This window comes from Sciurus carolinensis, chromosome 1 (genome assembly GCF_902686445.1).
Source record: "Sciurus carolinensis chromosome 1, mSciCar1.2, whole genome shotgun sequence".
Classification (NCBI taxonomy): Eukaryota; Metazoa; Chordata; class Mammalia; order Rodentia; family Sciuridae; genus Sciurus; species Sciurus carolinensis.
In genome coordinates, this window is record NC_062213.1 from 158683985 (window position 1) to 158711948 (window position 27964).

The 27964-nt window shown below is 33.1% G+C and overlaps 1 protein-coding gene across 8 annotated transcripts in view; it reads left to right on the forward strand.

Moving 5' to 3' along the window:
- Positions 1-27964, forward strand: part of Dock7 (dedicator of cytokinesis 7) — a 226457-nt gene that overhangs the window by 165510 nt on the left and 32983 nt on the right. For 4 of the 8 annotated variants that reach the window (XM_047552901.1, XM_047552860.1, XM_047552869.1 and 1 more), the window contains 8 exons: positions 7638-7820; positions 7927-8089; positions 11448-11544; positions 13946-14042; positions 17646-17780; positions 18576-18728; positions 26113-26271; positions 26918-27018. In XM_047552901.1, the coding sequence (XP_047408857.1) occupies positions 7638-7820; positions 7927-8089; positions 11448-11544; positions 13946-14042; positions 17646-17780; positions 18576-18728; positions 26113-26271; positions 26918-27018 (1088 nt within the window). The remainder of the gene's footprint in view (positions 1-7637; positions 7821-7926; positions 8090-11447; positions 11545-13945; positions 14043-17645; positions 17781-18575; positions 18729-26112; positions 26272-26917; positions 27019-27964) is intronic. The other 4 variants (XM_047552908.1, XM_047552916.1, XM_047552882.1 and 1 more) reach the window with 1 other exon arrangement.

Below are 27964 nucleotides of genomic sequence, written 5' to 3' on the forward strand. Positions count from 1 at the left end.
TTTTTGCCAATATGGCAGGTTATAGTTGTATCTCATTTTAGCTTTCCTCTCCTCAGTGGTTTATAGGACATACAGTTTTGCATGTATATGTTGGTCTTTTAGATTTTCTCTTTTGAGATATGTAGAGGTTTTTTTGCCCACTTTCCATTGAGTTGTCTGCCCTTTTTTAGGAATTTGTAGGAGTGTATGTACATGTTCTGGATCAAGTCTATTTTCATTTATAAGTGGTTCAAATTGTTATTCTCTATGGCTTGTGTTTTCATACTCTTAATTATGAATTCGGTGGTTAGAAATGTCTATTTTTAAAATTCTTAAAATTTGTCAAAGTATTTTCTGTCCCTTATTTAAGAAATTTGGGGACTATGGCGGTGGCTAGTGCACTTATCTAGTACGTGTAAGGCCCTGGGTTTAATCCCTAGTATCACATTAAAACAAAAAAAAAAGGTGGGGAGGGAAGTTTTCCCCCTTTTTGGTACCGGTTATTCAACTCAGGGCACTTGACCACTGAGTTACATCCCCAGCCCCATTTTGTATTTTATTTATAGACAGGGTCTCACTGACCTGAGTTGCTTAGCACCTCGATGTTGCTAAGGCTGGCTTTGAACTCTCAATCTCCTGTCTCAGCCTCTTGAGCCACTGGGATTACAAGGCATGTGCCACCACACCTGGCTTAAATGTTTTTTTGTTCTTCCTTTTACGTATGATTGTAAAATCTACCTGGAATTGACTTTTTAATATATAATATAATTTGAGAAGTCCAGGTTCACATACATATTTATTTTGCATATTATACCAAATACTCTCACACTGTTTATTAAGAGTATTTTCCCATTCACCTCTATGGGGGAGGGAGGAGTATTTTCCTTATTTCTTTGAAGTACTGCCTCTACGTAGTCTGTAATATAGAAAACTCTTTAAACATTAAAAAAAAATTATTCTTTCCTGATTTTTGATCCTGTTTTTCTGCACAAATTTGAAAATCAGCATGTAAAAGTTCCACTGAATTAGAACAAACAAAACCCAATGAATTTTTTGGGATTTTTGGTTAATATTATATTGACTTATGGATCAATTTTGAAGAAATATCCATGGATATTTTTACACATCAAATCTCCTAATTTTGAACATGGTAGTTTCCCTATTTAGGTTTCATTTAATATCTATTAATACATAAACTGTGATTTCCATCAGAGACTTAACCTATCTTTTATAGATTTATATTGGTCCTTGATCTTCTTTTTATGTTATCTTTTTAAAAATGTCATCTTTTTAAAAAAAATTACATTTTCTAACTTTCGCTTTTGTGTGGAAATAATACTGATTTTTATACAGTGATTTCTGTTTCCGTCAGACTTGCTAAACTACTAATACATTAATAAAAATTTTTCTACACATACAATCATATTATCTATGAATAATGGCAATTTAGTTTCTTCCTTTCAGAGTTTTTCATAATTCATTGTATTGACTAGGACGTCCAATACAGTGTTGAATAGGGATTGTAGTAATTGGAATCCTTAAAGGGAAAGCTTTTAACATTGTATTCTTAAATATACATTCTGTAAGTATATATTTTTTAATATACCCTCTATTGTTTTATGGAAATGTCCCTCTGTTCCTAGTTTACAAAGAGTTTTTTTTTTTTTTTGCTTCATTCTTTACAGTGCTGAGGATCAAAGCAGGGCCTCTGTAGAATAAGGCAAATGCTCTATCACTGAGCTGTAGCTGTAACCCAGAGCTTTATTTTTTAATCTTCAATAGTCATTGTTACTAAAACTTTTATTTTACCTATTGACATGCTTATATTATTTTGTATTTAATCTTTTAATGTGGTCTGCTTAAGTTGACTTTCTATTGTTAAGCCAACCTTGAAATCCAGAATTATATCCAACTTTTTCATGGTTGTAAATTGATATATTTGACTTGCTGATATTTTATTTAGTATTTATATATTTATGTTCATAAGTAAGATTGTCTATAACTTTTCTTTCTCATAATGTTCATTTAAGATTTGGTACTCAAAGTTAGGTTAACCAATTAAAATGAGCAAGAGAATTTCCTCTTTTACTGTGTTCTCTGCAAGTACTTGTTTAAGGTTAGAATTATTTCTTCCTGAAATATTTGGAGAACTTGTGGGTGCAACCATCTGTGCCTGGAGTTTTTTGGTTTTTTGAAAGTTCTTAAATTACTGATTTAATTTCTTCCATGACTGCAAGACTGTTCAAGTTTTCGATCTCCTTATACTAATTTTTGTAAATTTTATTCTAGTGGAAAGTTATTCAATTTCTTAGCATATAAAGTTGTTCTAAATATCTTTAATGTCTGTATCATCTGTAGTAGATGTAAATGTTTTCATTTTTGTGACTTAACTTTTCATACCTTTTCTTAATCATCTCTTCAGAAATTTGGAATATATCTAGTTTATTAAAGTACCAATTTGGGGATATTCTTGATCCTCTCTTTTGAATTGTTTGTTATGTTTTAAAATTTCTAGTCATCCCCAAATTTTCTTTGTCCTTTTGTTTCTGATTTTGGTCTAATTGGAAGCTCAGAGAGGACTTAACTGTAATTTTAATTAGTTATATTTTAGGCAACTGCTTTTATGTCTAATACATGGTCAATTTTTAAAAATATCTCGTATATCAAAATGGATGAATGTTCTTTAATTTTTAGTCACAGTGTTCTATGTATATCTATTACTTCCCATTTCAATCTTCTTGACCTTTTTTGAGTTTTGTCTCCTTATTCTAATATCTTGTTACAATTTCAGTTTCGTCATTTCTCCTTTTTGTTCCATCAGATTTTTTTTGTGTGTGGCATGATTATAATGTATTCAACAGTTTTAAATTATCATATATTTTAAATGAATTTTACCTTTTTTAAACATATATAATTTTTTAAAAGAAGTATAACTGATCTTGGTTTCTTTCACCTAGTGTTTATACATGGCATGACTTTTTCTAAAATCCTTATACTTTCAATATATTTATATCATATTTTAAATGTGTCTTTTATAAATAGTATGTAGTTAGATTTTGTCTGTATCTTAAAAAATCTGACCTGGTTAATCATTCCCTTTCACTAATGTTTTTGGTTTTGTTTTTGGTTTTGGTACCGAGGATTGAACTCTTGACCACTGAGCCATATCCCCAGCCCTATTTTGTATTTTATTTAGAGATAAGGTCTCCCTGAGTTGCTTAGTGCCTCACTTTTGCTGAGGCTGGTTTGGAACTTGAGATCCTCCTGTGTCAGCCTCCCAAGCCGCTGGGATTATAGGTGTGCACCACCACCACTATGCCTGGCTCACTAAAGATTTTAATCATTACATTTAGTATAATTAAATTTAATGTACTTAGCTTTTTTTTTTAATAACTTTATATTGTTTTACCCATTATGGGTTTTTTTTTTTTTTTTGTCATTTACTGACTTCTTTTGAATTTTTTTCCTTCATTTTTCTCCCCATTCCATCTGCTTCTTCCTACTAGTCTTTTAAAATATTTTTTAATTGTCAATGGATCTTTTATTTTACTTATTTATATGTGGTGCTGAGTATCGAACTCAGGACCTCACACATGCCAGGCAAACCCTCTTCCACTGAGCCACAACTCCAACCCCCTACTAGTTTGAAAGTTATACAGTCTTGTTTCTCCTGTGATTACATTATAAATCATGATATTCTCTTAAATTATCAAATATAATGTTAATCATATCTTTATATTCCTATTAGTTAAAAGAAGGATCTGAGAACAGGTTGACTTTACTTACATCTCTCCCATTTAGAACAATTTTCATGCATTTTTATTTATAAATCTCATTATACTTCTCAAGGAATTATTATTATTAAAATTATCATTGTCACTATGGCTATATAGAACCAGATTTGCATGTGTGTTCACCATGTTTTTTGCTCTTTATTCTTTTATGAATTCCTGATCTTCTATGTGAGAATTTTTCCTCATTGTGAAATATGCCCTTTAGAATTTTCTATGCTATGGTTTTGCCTATGGTGAACTCTCTCAGAGTTTATTAGAAATATGAGTTTATTTGACTTCTGTTTTTTCGGATTAAAAAAAAAATAGAATCTCAGTATCCTGGTTTCTTTATGCAAGCTAAGAACATTGCTCCATCTTCTCATTTCCACTGCTGCTGTTGATAAATCAGCAGTGACTTAACTTGCTTCCTTGAAGATACTTTTTTTCCTTGAAGATACGTTTTTTCTGTTGCTTCTTTATACTCTTCTAAGAATGGTTTCTGTGGTTTCACTCTGTTAAGTCCAGTATTTAAATTCTTATATTAATCCTGCTTTGTACTTTGAGTTTATTTTTTTACATCCGATTCAATGTATTTCTTCAGTTCTGTAAAATTTTCAGCTATTAACTCTCTAAATTTAATGTCCTCTTCTTCATATTGTCTCTTCTCTTTTTGTATTCCAGTTTTGTGCTAATCCTTTTCATCATATCCTTTGTCTTTCACTTCTGTAAATTCCATCTTTTTGGTTGATCTATCTTCTAGTTAATTCTCTCATTTACTGTACCTGATACATTAAACCAAAACATTGAGGTCTTAATTTAGTTATTGTATAAATTTTTCTTGGTTTTCTAAGTTCTGTTTGTTTCTTCTCTTCCCCTCCCTGCCCCAAAAATCTTTTTATACTTTCAAGTTTACTTATTTTTAGTAAGATGGGTTGTTTGATTTATCTTGTTCAGCATTATCCAAAACAGAAGTCCTGCCTTTTTTTTTTTTTTTTTTTTTGGTAGTTTTGCCACCTTTATATATTTTCTCTATTGGTCTATTTTCTGTTAGAATGAAACATGTGAAGCTGAGTAATTTTAAAAGGAAAGAGGTTCACTTAGCTCACAGTTTTGGAGGCTGAAAGTCCAAGATCAGGCAGCTCTTATCAGCTTCAGCTCTAGTGAAGACCATCTTGTCTGAGGTACCACATGGTGCATGTCATCATGGCAGAGGTCTTTGGAGAGGGAGAGAACCAATGGTGAGGCAGGAAGTTAGAGGGAGACCAGGAAGGGATCAGTAATGACTTCCCTCTAGTCTCCATCTCTTAAAGTTCCTTCCAGTTCTTCCTGTTGCCACACTGAAGACCACACTTCTAACACATGAACCTTTGAGGTAATGTGTTTGGCAATATATCAAAACAATATTTTTTCAAACTTTACATGCTTTTTATCTTTTTATGACTGTATACTATGAATAATTCTGACTTTTCATCACTATATAAGAGGCATTCATATTGATATGTATCACTGCAGTCTGTAATACTAATCTATTATATGAAAGTATTATATATTATGTATTCTATCTCAAAGGAAGTTTGTGGTGTTTGCCTTTTTGGCTATTACAAACAAAGAGGTCATAAATATTCTTGTACATCACTCTGTAGAAGGGTTTCACTAGGGTGTATATCAAGGAGTGGAATCATAAGTGTATTCCTTCTAAAAATTTGAAGTTTTTGCCTTTTGCATTTAAGTTTCTTCTTTATCTGAAAAATTTTTTTGATAGAATGATGCAAGGTCAGAATCCACTTTTTTCCTCCCACTAGGGAAATCAGTTATCTCAATATTATTATTAAACAATTCATTCTTTCACTTCTGATCTACAGTGTTAACTTTGTCATAGATCATATTTTCAGATATGCATAGGACATTTTTTATTCTCTATTATTTTTCTGTCCACATGCCAAAATCACTGTCCTTATCATTCTCATTTTTAGTTTGCTATCTAGTAGAGCAAATTTATCTCCCTTACCTGCTACCATTCCACCTGGTTATTTTTCCAGAGTGACTTGCATATTCTTGGCCTTTTGCTTTTCCCGTTTAATTTTAGAAATCAGTTTATCAAATATCCTGACTGGGATTTTGATAAGAATTGCATTGATCCTACAGAAGATTTAGGGAAAAACTGACATTCTTACAATGCTGGTTTTTTTTTTTTTTTCATGTTTCTTTGACTTCCTTCCAAATGCATCACCATGTCATTGGCAATTTATATATGGTGTAAGAAATGTCAATGTATGCCTATTTGTAAAGTTCAGAATAATTTTTCAGTTGCATTTCTAAATAATAGGTACTTGAAAATTCAGTGTATTTTTGCATACCTGCAAGTTCATTTATTAAAAAGTACCTGCTTTTAAAACAAATGAATATTTTTCTTATGAGAAAGATCGTAGATTTGGGAGTAAGATTCAGAGTTACTTATACCTAGATCAGAGGCAGCATAACATAGTGGATAAGTTGATTTATTTAGATGAATTCACTTGTATGTGCTTGAGCACATGAGAAGGAGCAGACATAATGGATAAGAGCTTGGACTCTGGAGCCACATTTTCTGCATTTCAATACAAGTCTCACTGTTGATTACAAAACATTTCTGATGGCTCAATTTTCTTGCTGTAAGATGGAATAATATTTATCTCTGATTAGTAGCAAGGGATAAATAAGTTACTATGTATAAAGTATTTAGTGTATTACCTAAGGCCAGAGACAGTATTATTAAAGTGTTAGCTGCTACCATTTTCATCATCCAGAGTAGGGGGAAGATCGGAAGGCAGTTGAAATCATGACCAAAACATTTAAGTATGTTCAGCTTTCTTGGGTCTTTCCCCTCAAAGTCCCTTCCACTGATTTCCCATTATTATTTAGTATATTAATCAACCAAATATTAGAACATGATATAAAGATGAGAAACATAGATTTTGGAATCTGGTTAACTAAAATCTCACCTTTTTGTGGTATGTGATTTAGAGCAATTTAGTTAACCACTAGCCTTCAGTTTTCTTACCTATAAGCTGGAAATGAGAAGTTATTATCATTTCATAACATTTTTGTAAGATATATAAGAAAAAGTGATAGCACATTGTCTAGCAAATTCCAATTTTTATCATTATTTTCATTGTCATTCTATATTATTATCTGTAAAATTGATACAACTTACTTGTTAATATAATTGAAGAAATAACGTACGTGGAATGCTTATTATGACAACTAGAACAGAGTAAATGTGCAGTTAATGATACTGTAAAAATGTTCTTATGTTTAGTTTTTCATTTATATTTCACTTGCCACATACTACTTCAGATTAAACATTAAAAATAGTATTTCAACCTTATCTGCCATAAATAAAAGTAGGATTAACTTTGGTATGCCCTAAGACTTTTCCCTTTATTTCAGTAGTCCTTGATAGCAGTGTTTCTCTAACCCTCATGAACATGATTTTGTTATGACTTTCTATTCTTAACACCTCTTGCTTACTCTGTCAGTTGCTTTTTTCTTTTATTTTCATCATATCTGATAATCCATGATGTTCTTTTAGTTTTTAATAATCAACCTTTTTTCTTTATGTCTTCTGTTACAACGTTTTAAAAATTTCCTGCTGACAGGCCTGCCAGTGATTAAAACAAACTTTTAATGCCAGGAAAAGTTCATGAAACTTCTTCAGTCTTTAAAGTTCTGTATGACTGTTTTATGTGAATGTTATCTAAATCAAATGGATCTTTTAAAATACCTTGTTTTTAAGCAATTTGTTTTACTATTTTTAGAAGAAAACAGCTGACAATCAAAAAAAAAAAAAAAAACAAGAAATGGTTATTGATCAATCACTCTCATTCTACTTCTCTTTATTTTCAGAGTGGCAGGCAACATACTACCTTTTCTGCAGAATCAAGTCGGAGCCTTTTGATCTGTCTACTTTGGGTTCTTAAGAATGCAGATGAAACAGTTCTACAAAAGTGGTTTACAGACCTCTCAGTCCTGCAACTAAACCGGCTATTAGATCTGCTTTATCTCTGTGTATCTTGTTTTGAGTACAAAGTAAGTGGTCATTATACGATTGCAAAAAACAAGAAAGGAAAAATAATATAGAAAAGAAACAAGAAAATCTCCTCAATGCCTCTTCTTTTCAATGTTTAAATCTTAGGGGAAAAAAGTGTTTGAAAGAATGAATAGTTTGACCTTTAAGAAATCGAAAGATATGAGAGCAAAACTTGAAGAAGCTATTCTTGGTAGTATAGGTGCAAGGCAAGAAATGGTGCGCCGAAGCCGAGGACAGCTCGGTATGTACCCAGTATCTTCTCCTTCTGGTGAGGGTTATTTTCATTTCTTTTAATTAAATATTATAATTATCTTGTTTCAAGTCACCAATGACAATCTTATACTTTCTTAAAGATCATTTAAAATGTAATTGTGAATTAACTTGAGTAAATATTTTTCTGTAGGAATGCAAGTTAGAATCCTGATTTAAGGAGGGTAAACATAATTTCCAGTTTGCTGTGGCTAGTCTCAGTTTATGCCTGTTGTCTTTGTGTGATTATTGATATATTGCTTACCACTCACTCCTTTTTGAAATTGACTCTTTAAGCAGTTTTAAGGTTCACAGTAAAATTGAGCATAAGTCAACAGAGATTTCCCATACACCCTCTGCCCAGACACACGCATAGCTTCCCCCATTATCAGCACCCCCACCTGAGTGGCACAGTTGCTACAGTTAGTGAATCTACATTGACACATCATCACCCAGAATCTATAATTTACATTAGTGTTCATTCCATGTAGCATCCTTTTTTACTTTTAAAAAGTGTTCTAGTTTGCACAGTACATTAATATACCCTGTAGTGAAGGTAAAAATATTGCCCATCAGGAAGAAAAAACAGTTTAGTAGCACTTGAGGTCTATTTCTAATCCCCAGGTCTGCTACCTATTAGTCATATAACCATGGCCATGTCAATCTTCCCATCTTCCTTTTCTTCATCTACTTGTAATCGTTTTGAGAATATAGAAGGTAGTATAACTAACTGATCTTACCACCTTTGTAGTGATCATGTATGTGTAAACATTTTGTAAATTCTAAAGTGATATACAAATAATATTATTGCTAAGAGTTCCTTAATGTCAGGGGCATGGCCTAGTTGTCTGTGTACATAACACATGCCAGCATCACAACATGTATTTGTATACATAAAACAAAATACTTATTTAAATGAATATCTTATAATTGTAGTTTCCAGACAGGATACTAGAATAGTGATCATTTATTTAAGTAGCTTTTGTATGCTGTGTGTGTTTGGGATTTAATAATGACTAAGACACAGTTTGCCTATGAAGATATTAATAGAGCATCATATTTTCACTTGAGTTGTATGTAATTTACAAGTGTATGAATATTTACTTTTACTTTGGTCACTTAACTATTATAAAAACACAATGAATATATATATATATATATATATATATATATATATATATTTTTAGTTTAAGAAAGTAAAACTCAATAAATAACTTGCCTAAGATTATAAACTAAGTAACATAAGCAGAATCTTTTGGCTTCCAGTTTAGTGGTCTTTGTTTATACCACAACTCTTTTAAGGTATATTTTTTCAGAGATGGAACTGTTTACTATTATCATATTAACTATTAAATATGTCTGTTGTATTTTTTAACCTGTAGACCTTAGTACAACTACTATTGTTTGAATGTAACAATTAAATTCTTTTTGTCTTAGAAAAAATACAACCTTTATTATTCTTTTTTACCTTTGGGACATTAAAACTGTCACCTAATAATATACATTCAGCTAAGGAAGTAAAATAATTTCATGGGGAAAAAAGAAAGTGATCAAAATGTAAATAGATTACATGCATTTATTTTTCTAGCTATCAATATAAGCAAGTGTTTTGTTTTCTTTCACAAAATTTTTCAAAGATAGAGATTTTTGTACAAGTAATCACCAGATATATGAAAAAATGTTCAACATCCCTAGTAATAAGGGAAATGCAAATCAAAACTACCCTAAGATTTCATCTCACCCCAATTAGAATGGCGATTATCAAGAATACAAGCAACAATAGGTGTTGGAGAGGATGTGGTGAAAAAGGAACACTCATACATTGCTGGTGGGGTTGCAAATTAGTGCAACCACTCTGGAAAGCAGTGTGGAGATTCCTCAGAAAGCTTGGAATGGAAACACCATTTGACCCAGCTATCCCACTCCTTGGCCTATACCCAAAGGACTTAAAATCAGCATACTACAGAGATACAGCCACATCAATGTTCATTGCTGCTCAATTCACCATAGCCAGATTGTGGAACCAACCTAGATGTCCTTCAGTTGATGAATGGATAAAGAAACTGTGGCATATTTATACATGGAATATTACTCCGCAATGAAGAATGATAAAATTATGGCATTTGTAGGCAAATGGTCGAAATTGGAGAATATCATGCTAAGTGAGATAAGCCAATCTCAAAAAACTAAAGGACGAATGATCTCGCTGATAAGCGGATGAGGACATATAATGGGGGGTGGGAGGGGCTAGCATTAGGTTTAGGGTTAGGTTTAGAGTTAGGCTAAGGAGAGCAGTAAGAATGAAGGAAAGAAGGACTGTGTAGAGGGAAAAGAGGGGTGGGAGGGGTGGGAGGGGTGGGAGGGGTGGGGGGGGAGGGGAAAAATATAATAAACATCATTACCCTATGTAAACGTAAAAAAAAATAAATAAATAAATAAAAAAAAAGAGATTTTTAAATAAAAGGGGAAAGAAAGAAAGAAAGGGGAAGAAAATAGGATAAATGCATAGTCTTTTTTTATCATTTGGCAAACAGTAGTTGTTTCTTTTTATTTTTTTAATTTCAGTTTGAACTCAGAATTTTCACTTTTATTTTTGTTCATCTTCTGAACCATTTAAAATACCTTTTTCAAAAAGAATCATTAGTGTTCCAGTTGAAATTTTGAAATCAAATGGATTCCCTTGTTTAAATGTATGTTGTTTATTTCTCCACAATTCACAATGCCTTCTCCACTTCTGATGGATTTTTATGAATAATTTGTGCTGTTTCTTTAAAAAAGCCCATAACATTTAGTCATCCTTCAAATCTAGAAATCTCTCAAGAGAACCCCCCTTTCCTCTTTTCCTGCCTTTGTAGACCAAAGGAAGTAATTAAAATTTCTTTATATTTTGTTATTTATTGAACAGAAACTTATTGAGCTCTCAGTATGTGCCAGATGCTTAATTAACATGAGCATAAAATACTGGACAAAATAAATATCATTTCTGTTCTTAAGTAGCTTGTATTCTTGTAGTCATATGTGCTACAGAAAGGAACAAAGCAAATTAAGAGAAAGGAGGTGTTGGAGAGTAGGGGGAGAGTTTTCTGAAGAAGTGATGAATGATTAGTGAAAATTCTGGGAAAAGCAATCAGGTAAAAGGAACAACAGCTGTTACTCAGTCCTAAACAGGAGTACATGAGACTACACATGCTAATAGAGAATAGGAAAGAGGGCAGGATAACTAATGAAGCAAGCAAGGGAAGGTGGTAGGAAATAAGGTCATATCATGCAGAGCCTCAGAAGAAAAGCATTGTTAGAACCTTATGTGTTTACAAATATACATACATGTGATTCAACTAAAATAACATTTTAAATTGGTTTTGAAATTTATTTGTCAGAGAGAAGTCCATCTGGAAGTGCCTTTGGAAGTCAAGAAAATCTGAGATGGAGAAAGGATATGACTCACTGGCGTCAAAACACAGAAAAGCTTGACAAGTAATAACAACTTTTAATTTATATTTTGTATGGGCTTGTTGAATTTCAAATGGAAGAGGAAAATGATTAATTTTAGTTTTATGTTTATTAGGCATTCAAATCTCAAAAGATAAATATCTAATTTTAAAATTTAGATTAAAAAATATTTGCAAAATGTATGATATATTTCAAAACCCATTTCCCCCAACAAATCCATGTGGAAAATGAAGTCAGCAACTATTTTTTGAACACATTTTTATGTGTCACACTAAAATTTTCAAGTACTGCAAAGAATTAGAAGATGAATATGTGCCCTCTTGGAGCTTAGAATAAAATTAAAGAAAGACAAAATAATGTAGGCCTTTTGTTTCTATCATGAAAGCAAACTAGTTACATTGATTCTACTGCTGAAATCAAGTACAAATGTACTTACACCATACTACCCTTCTTACCGCCCAGAGGACTGTGGTGAGACTTGCCTGGCTTGAAGTCTGTCATGGAGGGACTAAAATTTTTCACTTGAGAATTCATAATTGCTAGTTAGCTCTCAAATAGCTTGAACTGACCCCAAAATAAGATAACCTACTCATCCAAGTTCCTAGGAATCTCCCAATTTTAGCACTAAACTTCCAGGGCAAACCAGGAGGGTGGTCACCCTGGTAACTGTTTTTAGCCCAAACCTCAGAAGATCCTCACAAATAAACTTTCAGAAGTATTTTCTCACAGACAGGAAAATCATAAAACACAGGGAAAAAAGGCCCTGTGAAAGCCACCAGAGAGAGAAATAGCAGTATCAGTATCATATATATGAGAGTTTGGAATGATCAGAGACTAAATGTAATATAAATATGTTAGAACTCTTCAGCTTTGAGTGTGTACTTCCCTCACATTCTCTCTGCCAAGTCCGTTTCTCTAGTTGCTTTTCCGTGTGGGTGTTTTTCAGAAGTCACAAGCATCCAGACTTTATTAGTGTGTTGCTTTTATTCATTTGTGTAACTTGTTCTCTCAGCTTCTCTTGTGGTTTGAGGAAGACTTTTTGGATGTTTTCTTGATTGTTTTTTGTTTTAAACTGTCTTGTTATTATTATGTTTCTTTATACAATTTCACTGCCAATTTTTAGTGTCAACATTAAATATTTTGTTTTGTAATTTAATTCTGATAACAGTTGTATTTTATTTTTGTGTTTTAGTCTCATGCCTGCTGAATGTGCACTTTGCCACTGAACTCTGCCCTCCCATTCCATATTCTTCAATTTGTAAAATATTAAATTCATGAAATATTTTCTTTAGTGGTTTAGTGGTGGTGATAAAAGCACAGATTTTACAGACCTAAGAACTTCAAAAAGTTAACCTTTAATATGTCCTTTTACTTTTATGTGGTGTTTACCTACTTTAATACATAGTTTCTACCTATTGCTACTAAAAAATGTCAGCTTTACCAATAAATTATTTTTTTAATTTTCACTAAGTGATACTTATATAAATGGTAGTATTCAACTAAACCACCTATTGCATCAAATGACTTTCTTTATTTTATTTTCCCACTTTATTGAATAATAATTGAAAATATGCATACTTACACATTGTTTTGAAATGTGTGCAGTTGTGAAATGATTGCCACAGTCAAACTAATTAACTTGTCTGTCACCTCACATATATTTTTTCAGTTTTGTTTCTAATGTATGATACTCTCATTTCACTGAAAAGTTACCTTATAAGCATATTTGTGTAAAAAATTGGGAGAGCCAGGCATGGTGGCACATACCTATAATCCCAGTGGCTCAGGAGGCTGAAGCAGGAGGATCAAGAGTTCAAAGTCAGCCTTAGTAACAGCAAGGTGCTAAGCAACTCAGTGAGACCATGTCTCTAGATAAAATACAAAAAAGGGCTGGGGATATGGCTCAGTGTTTGAGTGCCCCTGAGTTCAATCCCCAATACACACACACACACACACAAAAAAAAAAAAAAAAAAAAAAAAAAAAAAACTTGAGAAAAATAAGTACTTTTGTCCTGAATAAATACATTGAAAATTTGGGAATGCTAAGATGAATACTTAACATTTGCTGCTTTACGTGAAGCATTCCTAAATACAAATCCACGTAGCACCACCTAGTGTCAGTGTACTGATATTCATAATAAAATAACACGTTTACTGCATGTTTGAAAGCTAAACAAAAATGTTTACACTTTGTGTCATTATGTTTCTGAAGTAGGGTAAGAGAATGTGTATTGGCATGGTCAACAAATCATAGGATAAAACAAAAACATTTTTTAATTTTTAAAATACTGCCTTTTAAATAACATTTTTATCCAGGCAAATATTAAAAATGGTTTCAAGATTTTGACTTTTGTGCATCCTCAAGTCTTTTAGGATTATGACTTCTAGAAAGATAAATGTAATTTCTTGCACTATTTTGTATTAGGTCAAGAGCAGAGATTGAACACGAAGCACTAATTGATGGAAACCTGGCTACTGAAGCAAACCTAATCATTTTAGATACATTAGAGATTGTTGTTCAGGTAAGAACACAAAGAAGGGGAATTTAAAGTATAGACTTGGTAAATTAATCTGGGAGGAAAGTAGTTATTGAGTTGTATAACTTCATTTAAATATCAGTAATTTCTAACGATTTAGCTCTAAGCAGTCTGATTCTCTAATTATGAATTATATCTCTTCTCACAGCCACAGTGTCAGTGTTTAATATTTGAGGATGATTATCTCTTTTTCTTTCCCCTTCAAAGCTTAACCTTGCATTTCTAAATGACCACTGAGTACTTATAGTTGATTGGTTGTCCTTATACACTCTTTTAGTCAGCTCTTCCACTGCTGTGACTAAAAGATCCAATCAGAACAATTTTAAAGGAGTAGAAGTTTATTTGAGGGCTCACTTTTCAGAGATCTTAGTCCATAGGCGTCTGGCTCCATTCCTCGGGGATCATAGTAAGGCAGAATATCATGTGGTAGAGAGAAGCAGCTCACATAAGATCAGGAAACAAAGAGAGATAGAGATTCCACTTGCTGGATACAACTATATACCCCAAAGCCACACCCCCAGTTTCCACCTCCTCCAGCCACACCCTACCACTTCTGTTACTATCAGGAGATTAATTCACTGGTTAGGTTAACACTCTCACAACCCAATCATTTTTCCTCTAAACCTTCTTGCGTTGTCTCACAGGGGGACTTTTGGTGGGGACACCTCAGATCCAAACCATAACATTCCTTCCCTGGCCCCAGAAGCTCACACTCACCTGACAGTGCAAAATACATTCAGTCCCCTGTAGTCCAAACAGTTTTGAGATTGCTTATAGTTCAAGTCCAAAGTCTTCTCTGAGGCTCAAGGCAATCTTGCATTGTGAGCTCCTGTAAAATGTAAAGCAATTTACAAGTATCCAATATAAAATGGTACAGAGTAAACATTTCCATTCCCAAAATTAGGGGCATAGAAAGAAGGGATAAGACCAAAGCAAGACCAAAATCCATCTGGGCAAACAAGTCCTGTAGCTCCACATCTGTCATCTGGGGCACATGGCATCATGATGTTCTCTCAAAAGGGCTTGCACAGGTCCAACTCTGTGACTTTGCTAGTTGCAACACAAGTATCCTTTCTGTTGGCTTATCTCTGCTCATTTCCTGAAACTTTCATAAGATGATGTCCCATATTACTGGCATTTCTTAATGTTGGGGATCTCCACTGCAGCTTGGGCTTCCTCCTCACATTTCCACACTTTGACTTCTCAGGGGGTACCCACAGGGACTCAGACTCTGCTGCACTTTGCCTGGCCTCCCAAGCCTTCCTTTGAAATATTGGTAGAATCCTCCATGACCCACTAACTCCAACATCCTGCTTTCCTGCAGAACCAGTACCATGTGGTTGACACCAAGATCTGCCACCATCTCAAGCCATAGCCAAGCCTCTAGGGACTCTGGATGCAGCAGCCTCTGAGTGCCTTGGTGGCTGAGCATGTTGAAAAAACTTCCTAGGCCCCCTTGTGCAAGGAGGATGCCCCACTGTTCTCTTCTTAAGAAAATTTTCACCTTTACTCCCTTGAGCATTAATTGAGTATGGTCTTGCCAGCTCCTGAGATGCCCTCAAGCCATCTTTCTTACTGTCTCTAAGCAAAGTCTTTAGTATTTCAGTAGTGGTGGTAGTGTCTTGAACAACTACAACTTCCTTACCTCTAGTTTTACTCCAGCCTTTCAAGTTTACTTTTTTCAAATCTTTGTGCTCTGCTTTCTGCTCCTGATTATCACAATAAATTTGACTAAAAGCCGCCAGCAATATCCATACCACCACCTGAATGCTCTGCTGCCTAGACATTTCTTCTACCAGATAAAGAAGTTAATCACTTCTAAATTCAGCCTCAGAGAAAATCTCTGAATATGGGCAAAATGAAGACAGCTTCTCAGCCCCGAAGATAACATGAATGACCTCTACTCCAAATTCTAATAGAGTTGTTCCTCTGAATGTTCTTGAGCCCTGTCTTCATTGTCCCTGGTCCTATTGCCATTCTGGTCTTCAGAGCTCCATCAGAATCAACCAGTAAGCTCTGCTTACAACAACCTAAAGCATTTCCAGCTTGAATTGTTAAATATCTCAAAATTCCTCCCACCAATTCCAAAAAGCTCAAAAAGTTTCTGAACCACGTGGTCAAGTTAGTCACAGCAACAACCCCACTTCTTAGTATCAATTTCTGTTTTAATCAGCTTTTTTGCTGCTGTGACTAAAGGAGAAAAAGTTTCTTTGAGGGCTCACAGTTTCAGAGGTGTAATCCATAGATTGCAGGCTCCATTCCTCAGGACTCAAGGTGAGGCAGAACATCAAGGTGAAGGAAATAAGCTCATGTTATGATCAGGAAGCAGAGAGAGAGAGACTCTACTTGCCAGATACAAATATATATCCCAAAGCCTTGCCCCAATTCCCACCTCCTCCAGCTACACCCTACCACCTCAATTACCACTCAGTTAATCCCTATCTGGGGATTAAATCACTGATTGAATAAAGATGCTCACAACCTAATCATTCCTTGTCTCACATGAGCTTTTAGGGGACACCTCACTTTCAAACCACTACACAAAACACTATCTTAAACTTGCATGCATAGCCATACTTATATATAGGAGAGTTCTAGGGTTTTAATTTACACAGTCTCTCCCCCTGCCCCTTCCCCCTCAACCTTTCCCTCTCACTCTCCCCCGAAGATTGAACCTAGGGCCACTTTACCACTGAGCTACAACCAGCCCTTATTATTTTGGGACAGGTCTCACTAAGTTGCATGGAGCCTTTCTAAGTTGCTGAGGCTGTCCTCCAACTTGTGATCCTTCTGCCTGATCCTCACGTGTGCCACTGCACCACACTAGGCTTTTTATACATTTATATTATTTGATTCTATTAGTAGCTTTCTAGACAGTATTATCCCTTTAGTGTCAGTAGTGACAATTGACATTTATTTAATTTTTACTGTGTCAGACACTGTTCAAGCACTTTACAAATATTAACTCATTTGGTTCTTATGAAAAAATCATTCAAGCCAGGCATGGTGGCACATGCCTGTAATCCCAGTGGCTTGGGAGGCTAAGGCAGAAAGATTTCGAGTTCAAAGCCAGCCTCAGCAATTTAGTGAGGTCCTAAGAAACTCAGTGAGACCCTGTCTCTAAACAAAGTATGAAAAATGGGCTGAGGGTATGGCTCAGTGGTTAAGCACCCCTGGGTTCAATCCCCAGTACCAAAAGAAAAAGATAAAGGAAGAAAGAATAGCTATAGGCATTCAACCAACCTTCTCTGCCATGGGTACCACTCTAGGTTTTCAACCTTACTGTAGTTGTTTTCTACATAAACCTCAAGTCAGTCCAGATTTATTTATAGATTTCCCAGAATATACTTTATGGTTTCTTACTATTATATATATGCTCCTCTTTTTTTCCTTCTTATTTAAATTTTGTCCATTCTTTTCCCCCATTTTCTTCTTATATTATCCAAATCCCATTCAACTTCTTCTTGAAGTCCTCCTACCTGTTCTTATTTTATCTTATAAAAAATTGTTTCTTATGCACATTTTACCTCCCTGACCAAATTGCAAGTATATCTCCATTCTGTTGATTTATTTATTTTTAAATTGCAGACAGTTTCTGTAACAGAGTCCAAAGAGAGCATTCTTGGTGGGGTGCTAAAAGTGCTGCTGCATAGCATGGCCTGCAACCAAAGTGCTGTTTATCTGCAACACTGTTTTGCTACACAGAGAGCCCTTGTGTCAAAGGTAGGTTATTTCGTACCTATAATCTTACCTGACTTTGCTTTATTAATGTTGTCCAAGATCACATTTTTTTCTCTTTTATTTGGATCACCATTAACCAATTTTTAATATAAAAGATAGTAATTCTGATGTGAAAAATAGCCTGAAATTAATAGTTAATCTCAAATGTGGAACTTTTCTTATTTTCTCTTCACCATGTTCTCTTTTCAACTTAATTTATCAGGAATATAATGTATAAGCAATCAACCCAGTGTAATTAATTTATCCTAGGATGAATAGAAAAGTATTTATTTGTTCAACTGCTTCAAATATTTCTTTCCTATGCTGGTTTTCCCATAAAAATATTGTACATTCTTAAAATTTGAAGGTAACTATTTGATCTTTGTCATCCTAGAAGATGAAATACAGTACTGTTGATGAATTCTAGCCAGTGAAAATATTTTTGTATTATAAAAATAAAAAATATAGAATTATTATATGGTGGTTATTGTACTGTGTTTTGCACATTATCTGATTGAAGCCTTATAACAATCCCATGTAGATATTGTTATTAGGCCTACTTTATGGATGAGAAAACTTGTCTAAGGTCACCTGACTAGTAACCTTGGTAAGTAGCATCATCAGTATTTGAACCCCATCTGTCTGGCTGTGGTCCACACTGTTAACCATTAGTTAATATTGTACTTTAACCATCCATTTAGTTTCTGTGCTGATCTTCCAGATGTCCAATTCAGGCTTATATTAATATATTTCTGGAATTTTTACTGTGTAAATTCAGTGTTGATGTTGTTTTTATAGTTCCCTGAACTCTTATTTGAAGAAGAGACAGAACAGTGTGCTGACTTATGCCTCCGTCTTCTCCGACACTGTAGCAGTAGTATCAGTACCATCCGATCACATGCTAGTGCCTCACTTTACCTACTCATGAGACAAAACTTTGAGATTGGGAATGTAAGTATTTTCCCATAAAAGTTCTCTGGAATCATAATGAAATATAACTTTAATAGGTAGCTATTAAGTAGTTTTTTGAAAGAGCATGGCGCTTTTGTGCATTTTGGGTCTATCTTAGATTGTCTTGTTATTTCTCATTCTGTGAACTTCTTACACAAGTCCAAATCCCCACTTTTGTTTCCTGTATCATACATAGAGATATAAATATATAAATACACATACATATATATGACAATATAGACTTAGAATATAAACGTATGCTTAGCAATTTTAAATTTTAATTATCACCCAATAAAAAAGAAAGTAATAAAGAAAATTAAAGGCTTAAATATCTTGGCTTGATATCTTATGATTGCATTTCACAGCTTTTAAAAAATTCTTTTTTTTATTTACGTTTTTATTAGACATTATACTCATTCAGTTTTCCTTTTCCTTTTTTTTTTTTTGTACCAGAATTGAAACCAAGGGTGCTTAAACACTGAGCCATATCTCCAGCCCCTTTTTTTTTTTTTTTTTTTTTTTGACTTTTATTTTGATACAGGGTCTTGCTAAGTTGCTTAGAGCTTCTTCTAGGTTGCCAAGGCTGGCTTTGAATCTGTGATCCTTCTGCCTCAGCTTCCCTAGCTGCTGGGGTTATAGGCATGTGGTACTGTGCCTAGCATATTTTCCTAACTTATTGAGTCACATATTTAATTCATTTATTTGTACTTATATAAATATTTAAGGCCATGAATTTTCCTTTAATTACTACTTCCTTGGTGTCTCCTTGGTATGTCTAATACGTAGTAATATTGTAATTTCAGTTTGTATCAGTTTATATTTTCTTTTTAAGCCAAAGAGTCAACAACTCTTTTTATTTCAAAGTTTTGGTATTCATTTTTAGTTTTATTAAATTATAATTAAACAATGTATATAACATTTAGCCTTTATGTACTATGGATTTGTATATTTGTGTCCAAATCTAAAATCAATTTTTATGAATTTGTCATAAGCACTTAAAAGAAGAGGCATTTCTATATTCAGACTTGATTTAAATGTATACCAAGCAAATATATTCTGTTGTTTTTTTTGTGTGTGTGTTTCTATATCCTTGTTTATCTTTTGGTCTATTTCATTGACTGATAGAAGTTAATTAAAACCTATACATATGTTTATCTTCTTTAACTTTTTCTTTGGGGTATTAATATTCATAATTATTATGTCTTCTTTTGAATTAGTTCCCTTTGAATTAAGAACACTCTTGGTTGCATTTAAAACTCTTGGCGCAAATTCCACATCGTATGGCATTAAATCTTGACCTCTGCTTTCTTTTTAATTTGAACTTGCTTCAGTTACCTTTGCCTGTTCTTTTATTTTTACTTTATTTTGTGTGCTTGTCATATATACCCCACAACAGAGTTTTGCTTTATGATGATCTGATCTCTAATTTGAATTAAACTTTTTCTTGTTTTTGTATTAGATATGTCCTAAAATTGTGTTGCATTATTTTGCAATGCCTTCTTCCCCTGCCCATCTCCCCCTTAAAAATCTTGTTTTGGTTATTCTCATCACTATATGATAATTTCACCTTATTTTTTGGGCTAGTGTTTATCACATTTAGCAAAATTTATATTTTTCTCTGAAAACAGGCCTCTGTTTCTTTAGCCTCACACATTCTCAATTGTATTGTAATGAAGAGATTAAAAATCAGTTCTTGTGGGGATTAAAAAAAGAAATACCCTATCTATTACAATGGTTTGTGAACCTCCAAAGTTCAACATTCTTTAGTATTTATTTCTCTCATTGTTCTTAATGGGTATCACATAAATGTACAGAGTTGGTATTATGGAGTCTAATACTCTCATTCCATAGGCATATAATAAATCTTTTGTGTTCTTTTTCCTGTTTTAAAAAAATGATCTTACAAAACTGTAGAGATTAGTTGGCTATATTGGAGGACTTTTAAACTTCATAATAAATATCAAAGTCATGTGACAAGAGGTTAGCATCCATTTGCTTCATTGTGGATATTACTTATACTTAATTCTCAACGCTCTGGTATATGACTTGGGCTTTGAAATTTGTTTTTCAAACTTTATGATTTACAAGATAAGTCTTAAAAGGTAATTCATCCCATCATTAATTATGTGAATTGCTGAGAAGAAACAAATATCAACAATAGCTGAATGAATATCTAGCAACTACTTAAATTGAAACCTATTTTCATATATCAAACAAAAGTCACATGCAGTAAAATATTTATATATTTTATATATATATATATATATTTGTATATATGTATATATATATGTATATATATATATTTGGTACTGGGATTGAACCCAGGCATTCTTTACCAATGAGCTACACCTTGACTTCTTTTATATTTTTTTATATTTTTTTAATTTTGAGAGACTGGCCTTGAATATGTGATCCTCCTGCTGTAGCCTTCCCAGTCATGGGAATTACAGGCATTTGCTACTACATCTGATCATTGAAATAGTTTTTAAGAAATTGAATTTTTACTTTGCTGAACAAATAGTAGTTTTGAATTATTTTAATATGATTATATTGGTCTTTTTTATATTTACATAAATTGTCAATTTGATATATTACTACTTAGACCAAAAGAAATGACATGAAAATTTAACCAACAAGCAAGCTAGAAAATCAATTTAAATTTAGTTTTCAGTTTTTAATGTAAAATTCTTACTCAATCATTCATACTTTTGCATTGAATAAAAAAAAAGGTCTGTATTCTTTTAGTATACAAATATACAAAGAGTACATAAATGGATATACACCATATCTCTGGTATCAGAATTTAATAGGAGGGAGGAATGACTAGAAAAAAATATAAAAAGGTTTCTTAGGGAGACAGTAATGAGAAAAAAGCTAAGAAACACTGTTTAAGACAGTAGCTATTAATTCACTTTTTCTTTCCTCCCCTCTGTCATTCTTCCTACCTCAACATTTCAATAAACTATCTTACTCTTTATATATGTATTGAGTATGCATGTATGTTGTCAGCTTCAAATTATATTGATTTCTATCTATTGCAGATATGAGAACATTCTCCTTTTCATCATCTTTCATCCCTCCCAATTTTCTCTTAATTGTAACACTTCAATCTTAGTTCTTAGTCCTGTAAAATGAAATTTTGCAGGGCTGTTTTGTTTTTAATCATCTCTTATTTGACTAAATATTGTCCTTAAGGAAGTCTTAGGAATAATATTTCCCAAGTTCCTGGTTGTTTGAAGTTGTCTATACTTATAGGACAATAAGAGTGGTTATGAAATTTTTGTCTCAGACTTCGCATAATAAAAAGCATGAGAAAAGTCAGCAAATCATACTAAAGAATATTTAATAGGGGAAAAAGGATACTAATTTTTCCCCCAGCTGCTCAAGTGAATCTTTCTTTCTATATAAAATTAAATGATTTTTCTAGAATGTGTCTTGGTATTGGCTGATTTTTGTTGAATTTTTCAGGCACATAATGTATACTTTCATAAAACGTTATTTTTTTTCAGAAAACATTCTTGAATATAAAATTCCATATTTATTTTGTTCCGGTTTGTTTGTTTGGTTGGGTTTCCTTGCTGGGTACCAGTTATACATGTGTTGGATATTTTTTGCTTTAGTTTTTACCTATCATATTCTCTTCTTTTTTGACAGTTTTAAAATTTCATCTTCATTTATATTTTTCTCAAGTAAAATTTTTCTTGTGCTAGCTCACGTTTACTCTCCTATTTTACATTATTTTTTTTTATTCTTACCATCCTTCCTTGAGTTCTCATAATTTTCTCATTTTTCTTCCTAAAGGTAATATCTTTATAAATTTATATAAGGCAGAATATTTCATTAGAATTTTCATCTCTTTGATGACAATACTTTTCTATTAAGTAAAAAGTAAAGTCATTGGGAGGAGTGGGGGGGAAGGGAAAAAATAACAGAATGAATCAAACAACATTACCCTATGTAAATTTATGACAAATTGTATACCTTTACTCCATGTACAAACAGAGAAACATGTATTCCATTTGTTTACAATAAAAAAAAAAGTAAAATCATGCTTTTTTTTGGTACCAGGAATTGAACTCAGGGGCACTTAACCACTTAGCCACATCCCCAGCCCTTTTTTGTATTTTATTTAGAGACAGGGTCTCACTGAGTTGCTTAGGACCTCTCTAAGTTGCTGAGGCTGACTTTGAACTTGAGATCTCCTGCCTCAGCCTCCCAAGCTGCTGGGATTACAAGTATATGCCACTGCGCCCAGCAAGTCATGCATCTTTTAACAATGTTTTGATCAATGACAGACTACCTATACAGTGGTGGTCCTGTAATATTATATCACCATATTATAGCCAACTTGGTGTGTGTAAGTATACTCTGTGATCCACACAATGACAGAAGCACCTAAGGACACATTTCTGATATCCTTGTTGTTCATGGATACATGTATATATTCTTTATCTGGTGAGTTTTGCTCATCTTTTTTACCATTTTATTAATCAACAGAATAAATTGGATTATTGGCTCAACTCTTTGTAGGAAGTTCCTTCCAAAACATGTTTTTGTTTCTGGGTGTCCTGATGCATGCCTGTAATTCCAGCTGCTCGGGAGGTCAAGGCAGGAGTGTTGCAGGTTCAAATCCAGGCTGGGCAATTTAGCAAGACCCAGTCTTAAAATAAAATTTAAAAAACTGGGAATGTAGCTCAGTAGTAGAACATTTGCCTGACATAATCTAGGCTCTAGTACCACCCCCCACCCCAAAACACACACACACACACACACACACACACACACACACACACATATGTGTTTTTACTGGGATTTTGCTATAAAATACACATCTTGCTTAACTTCCTGAACTTTCTGAATGGTCCATCTCTGTTGACTCCTACTAGATTTTTAGATTATTTTGTTTTCCAGACAAACAGTTTTATCATTTCAAGGCAAGTTTCTTATTTAAAGGGATTTTTCCCCATTAGTTCTGAAACCTGTGCCCTGGATATCTCACTTTCCTTTCCTTTCATTGTCTTGCATTGGAACTACTTCCTGTCTTAGTTTATCTTAGCAACCCTTACTCACTTTTTAAATATATGGATTATATGTCTCACCTCAATTTGATGAAGATAGAGTTAATGGAATTTTTTTTCCTATTCATCTTTTATTTTTCATGAAATTCAAGAAGAGCAATGGGAAATTGCTATTCATACAAATCCTCTTCTTTTTCTTTAATCTCATTTTATTGGTTCTCCTTAGTACCTAGTCCTCTTTCTTAATCCAGAACAATAGAGTCTAGTTATTTTATTGATCTCATTTAGTTTTTGAAATAAAGTTCCTAAAATTTTACCACACTTAGAGTTTTTAAAATATTTTTTCTGTTATTTTAGGAAAGCTTTGTATAGTAGAAGGGGAAAGACAATTTATCATATTACTAACAGGTAGTGCCTATGAAAAGGAATAGGTGATTTAAAATTGGCAGTGGTGCATATGGTTGATATATTCAACAGATACTAAAATATTGAACTGTGTGCTAAATTGGGGCAACATAAAAGGACCATCCTTTTTTTCAAGTAGTTTAGCATTTAATGGGGCAGGATATGAATAAGCAGTGTTCCTCTCATAATAGATGAGCCTATTTCAGATGGTTCTGTATTATATAAAGTAATATTAAGTAAAACACAAGAGTATGTAGCACTGAGCAGGTGCTAATATAATGAGAGATAAGCAGAGGGCATTGTGTAAGCACACAGAAGAGCAGCTTATGACTCAGGAATGGGTTTTCAGAAAGAGCAAATGCTTTAACCGTGAAGATTTACCCAATCAGATGGATAAGTGGATAAAAGATTTTAAGTATGGAAAATGGTACATGCATAATTAGGAAGTCAGGGAGATAAGGAAATAGACAAACACAAAGCCTTTTGGCACTCCTTAATGGTTACGGCTGGAAGAGAGAATAGTAAGGGATAAAGTTGTAATTGCAAAGGCCGAGACTAACTTATAGGCAGATACTTTTTGTTTATCAATGTATTCTTGGTTTGCATTGTATGGTTTGACTTATTTACTGAATTGAATACTTGAGTTTTATCCTTAATGCTATGGAGGCCACTGGAGTATTGTAAGGAGAGGAGTGATATGTTAAGATGTGCATTTTACACAAAGATCCAGGGTGCTACATAGAAGATGACCTTAAGAGATAAGAGAAAAAGTCAAGGAGATTAACTAGGAAGTTATTACAGTAATCCAAGAAACAAATGGTAAGGGTGTAAACTAAAGCAGTGGCATTGGGAGTGGAGAAAGGATAGATTGGACATGGGTTAGATTTATTGTACCAATAATGAAATGGAAGAATGAGTGTGGAATGGCCCCTAGATTTTTAGCCTGCATGACTACAAGAATAATAACACCATTTATTTAGATAATCAATAGGAAGAGAAGGCATGTTAGACATGTTTGACCTTGAGGTACCCTTGAAACATCCAGATGGAGCTGTCTAGTAAAATGTAATAATCTGGAGCTCTGGAGAGAAATATAATTTGAAGACAGAAACACAGTTAGGCTAGATGAAGGCAAAGGCATCAGTGAGGACACTTAGAGCATAAGAAGTGTGAAGAGAGGTTTTTGACAAAATTTTGGTAACACTGATATTTAAGAAAGATGACCAAGGAACAAAGGAGTTGAAAGAGGAGTGGATGAAGAATAGGAAAACCAGTATAAAGTGGTGCAACTGAAGATCCTGGAGGAAATTATCAATTATTAGTACATCCAAATATACAAAGATATCAAGTAAAATATTGACCAAAAAAAGGTAGCCTGGATTTGGCAATTATTAGGTTATCATTGATAACCTCTCAAGTGGTTTCATAACAGGGAATGGTGGAACAGAAATGGATTTACAGTAAAAAAGTAAGAATGTACATTTTAAATGCTTAAAAGCATCATTCCAAAAGATTCTACCTGTTAATATATGAAGTATGTTAAATTACTTTCATGTAGTATGAACCTAATTAAATGGATTAGAGTTTAAATGCTACATCTGCAACTTAAGAATTTTGTGATGTCACTCAGGCTCTTTAACCTTATCCATAAAATGGTGTTACTATTAATAACATATACTCATAACAGAGAAACATAAAGATCTAGACACAATTCTGATTCAACTCTAACACATGCCTTTTTTAACAATGTTTCTTAGCAAATTACTTGTAACAAGATTCTAAGTTCTATGCCCTTTCTACAGTGAGATTTTAATGTGCACGTTTCATTACTTTAAAATTTATTATTAACCTCAGGGTGGTATTTTATCGTCAAATTTTTTTCTTCTGGCAAAGAATAAAAAGCACTTTTTACTTTAAGCTTTCCTATATTAAATACGGATCTGACCATTTCTCTGTTACAGAACTTTGCCAGGGTTAAAATGCAAGTAACAATGTCACTATCCTCCTTGGTGGGCACGTCTCAGAATTTTAATGAAGAATTTTTAAGACGTTCTTTAAAAACTATATTGACGTATGCTGAAGAAGATCTGGAATTGAGGGAAACAACATTTCCTGATCAGGTCAGAAATGTTACTTTACAAATTATTAATTGAAATAGGTTTGTTAAATAGGCACTTCCAGGTTGTTAAATCAAATATTGGTTTTGCTGGTGGGTCTTTTGTTTCCTTTCAGTCCTCTTTTGTGCCTCAGAGAAGACAGAATCTTTATTTTATTAAGATACCCTTCCTTTTGGGAATAGTCAGTATCTTTGGTATTTAATTCTGTACTTTTGTAAACAAGTAAAACCATAGACTTCTTAGGCAATGCAGACAAAGCATTATGATGAAATATTACTCCTACTTATTAGTCAAATAGTAGTTTGCCTTAAAAAACTAAAGTTTCTATAAATTACCTTTTAGTAAAATGAGAAACCTAGGGCAGAATTTTCTGTTTGCACTCTTTATTCCCTATATCCTATAGTTTATTTTTACTTATAGCTCTCCTTATTTCCAAGTTTTAAAAAAACTGGAAAAACATGGTCTGCTGAGCAATTTTTATAGTTTACTACCTTTCCTTTCCATACCCCAGCATTCCTACCCTCTGTAGAACTCTGTCAATATCATATAATTTATTTTGAAATCTTTATGTTTATCTGAAATATCTCCTAAGTTAATTTAGTGATTGTAAATGAATAATAAAACATTTTTATAAAATTCTCTGATGCAGGTCCAAGATCTGGTTTTCAATCTTCACATGATCCTTTCTGATACTGTTAAAATGAAGGAACATCAGGAAGATCCTGAAATGTTGATTGATCTAATGTACAGGTAGCATTTGTTTGATTCCCTTATACTTTATATAATGAATTTAGTAAGACATATTAATAACACTAGATAAAAAAAGTTAAACATACAAAAACTATTTAAGTGATTTTTCTAATGGTAGTTTGAGAAGTTCCAAGCTGCTTTTTAGATCTTCTGTGTCACCTCTTTTAAGAACTATGTAAAAGTATAGTAATAGAAGGCATTTCAGTTCTTGACTGGGGTTGGTGGGAGATGAAATGGAAGGGACAAGAGGGAATGTATACAAACAGGTATGAGAACACTTAAGATTGATGAATGTGTTCATTTTATTATCTTGCTTGGGGTGATGGTCTTATGGGTATATACAGGTGTCACAACTTAGCAAATCATAAATATGTGCAGTTTATTATCTATCACTTTTGCCTCAATAAAGCTATTTTTTTTAAAAAAAGAACTATGCATACCTGGTTAGGATATTCATTGATTATCAAAAACAGGAATTCAAAAATAATCGTAGACACATATTTAACACCTTGATGTCTTAGGAATGCCCCAACCCTATATATTAATTGTATAAATCAGTCATTTAAGAAGAAAATACAGTATATGTATGCTTTATCATAACAATAATTATCTTTACTTTAAATATAATTATGGCTAAAGATATTGATTCTAGGGACAATTTTTGAAAAATCTATATTTTTTTGTATCTTGATAAACCAGTAGTAAAAATTTAGAATTTTTTTTGCTATATGATCCTTTCTTTTTTGTTTTTCAATTCATTAAAAACACAAGTAAAACAACTTTATTCTCTTTAAAGTAAAGATGACATAGCTGGGCATGTTGGTGCGCACCCATAACCCAGCTACTCAGGAAGCTGAGGCAGGAAAGTCACAGGTTCTAGATCAACCTGGGCAATTTAGCAAGGCCCTCAAGAAAAGTTGGGGACAGGGAATGTAGCTCAGAGATA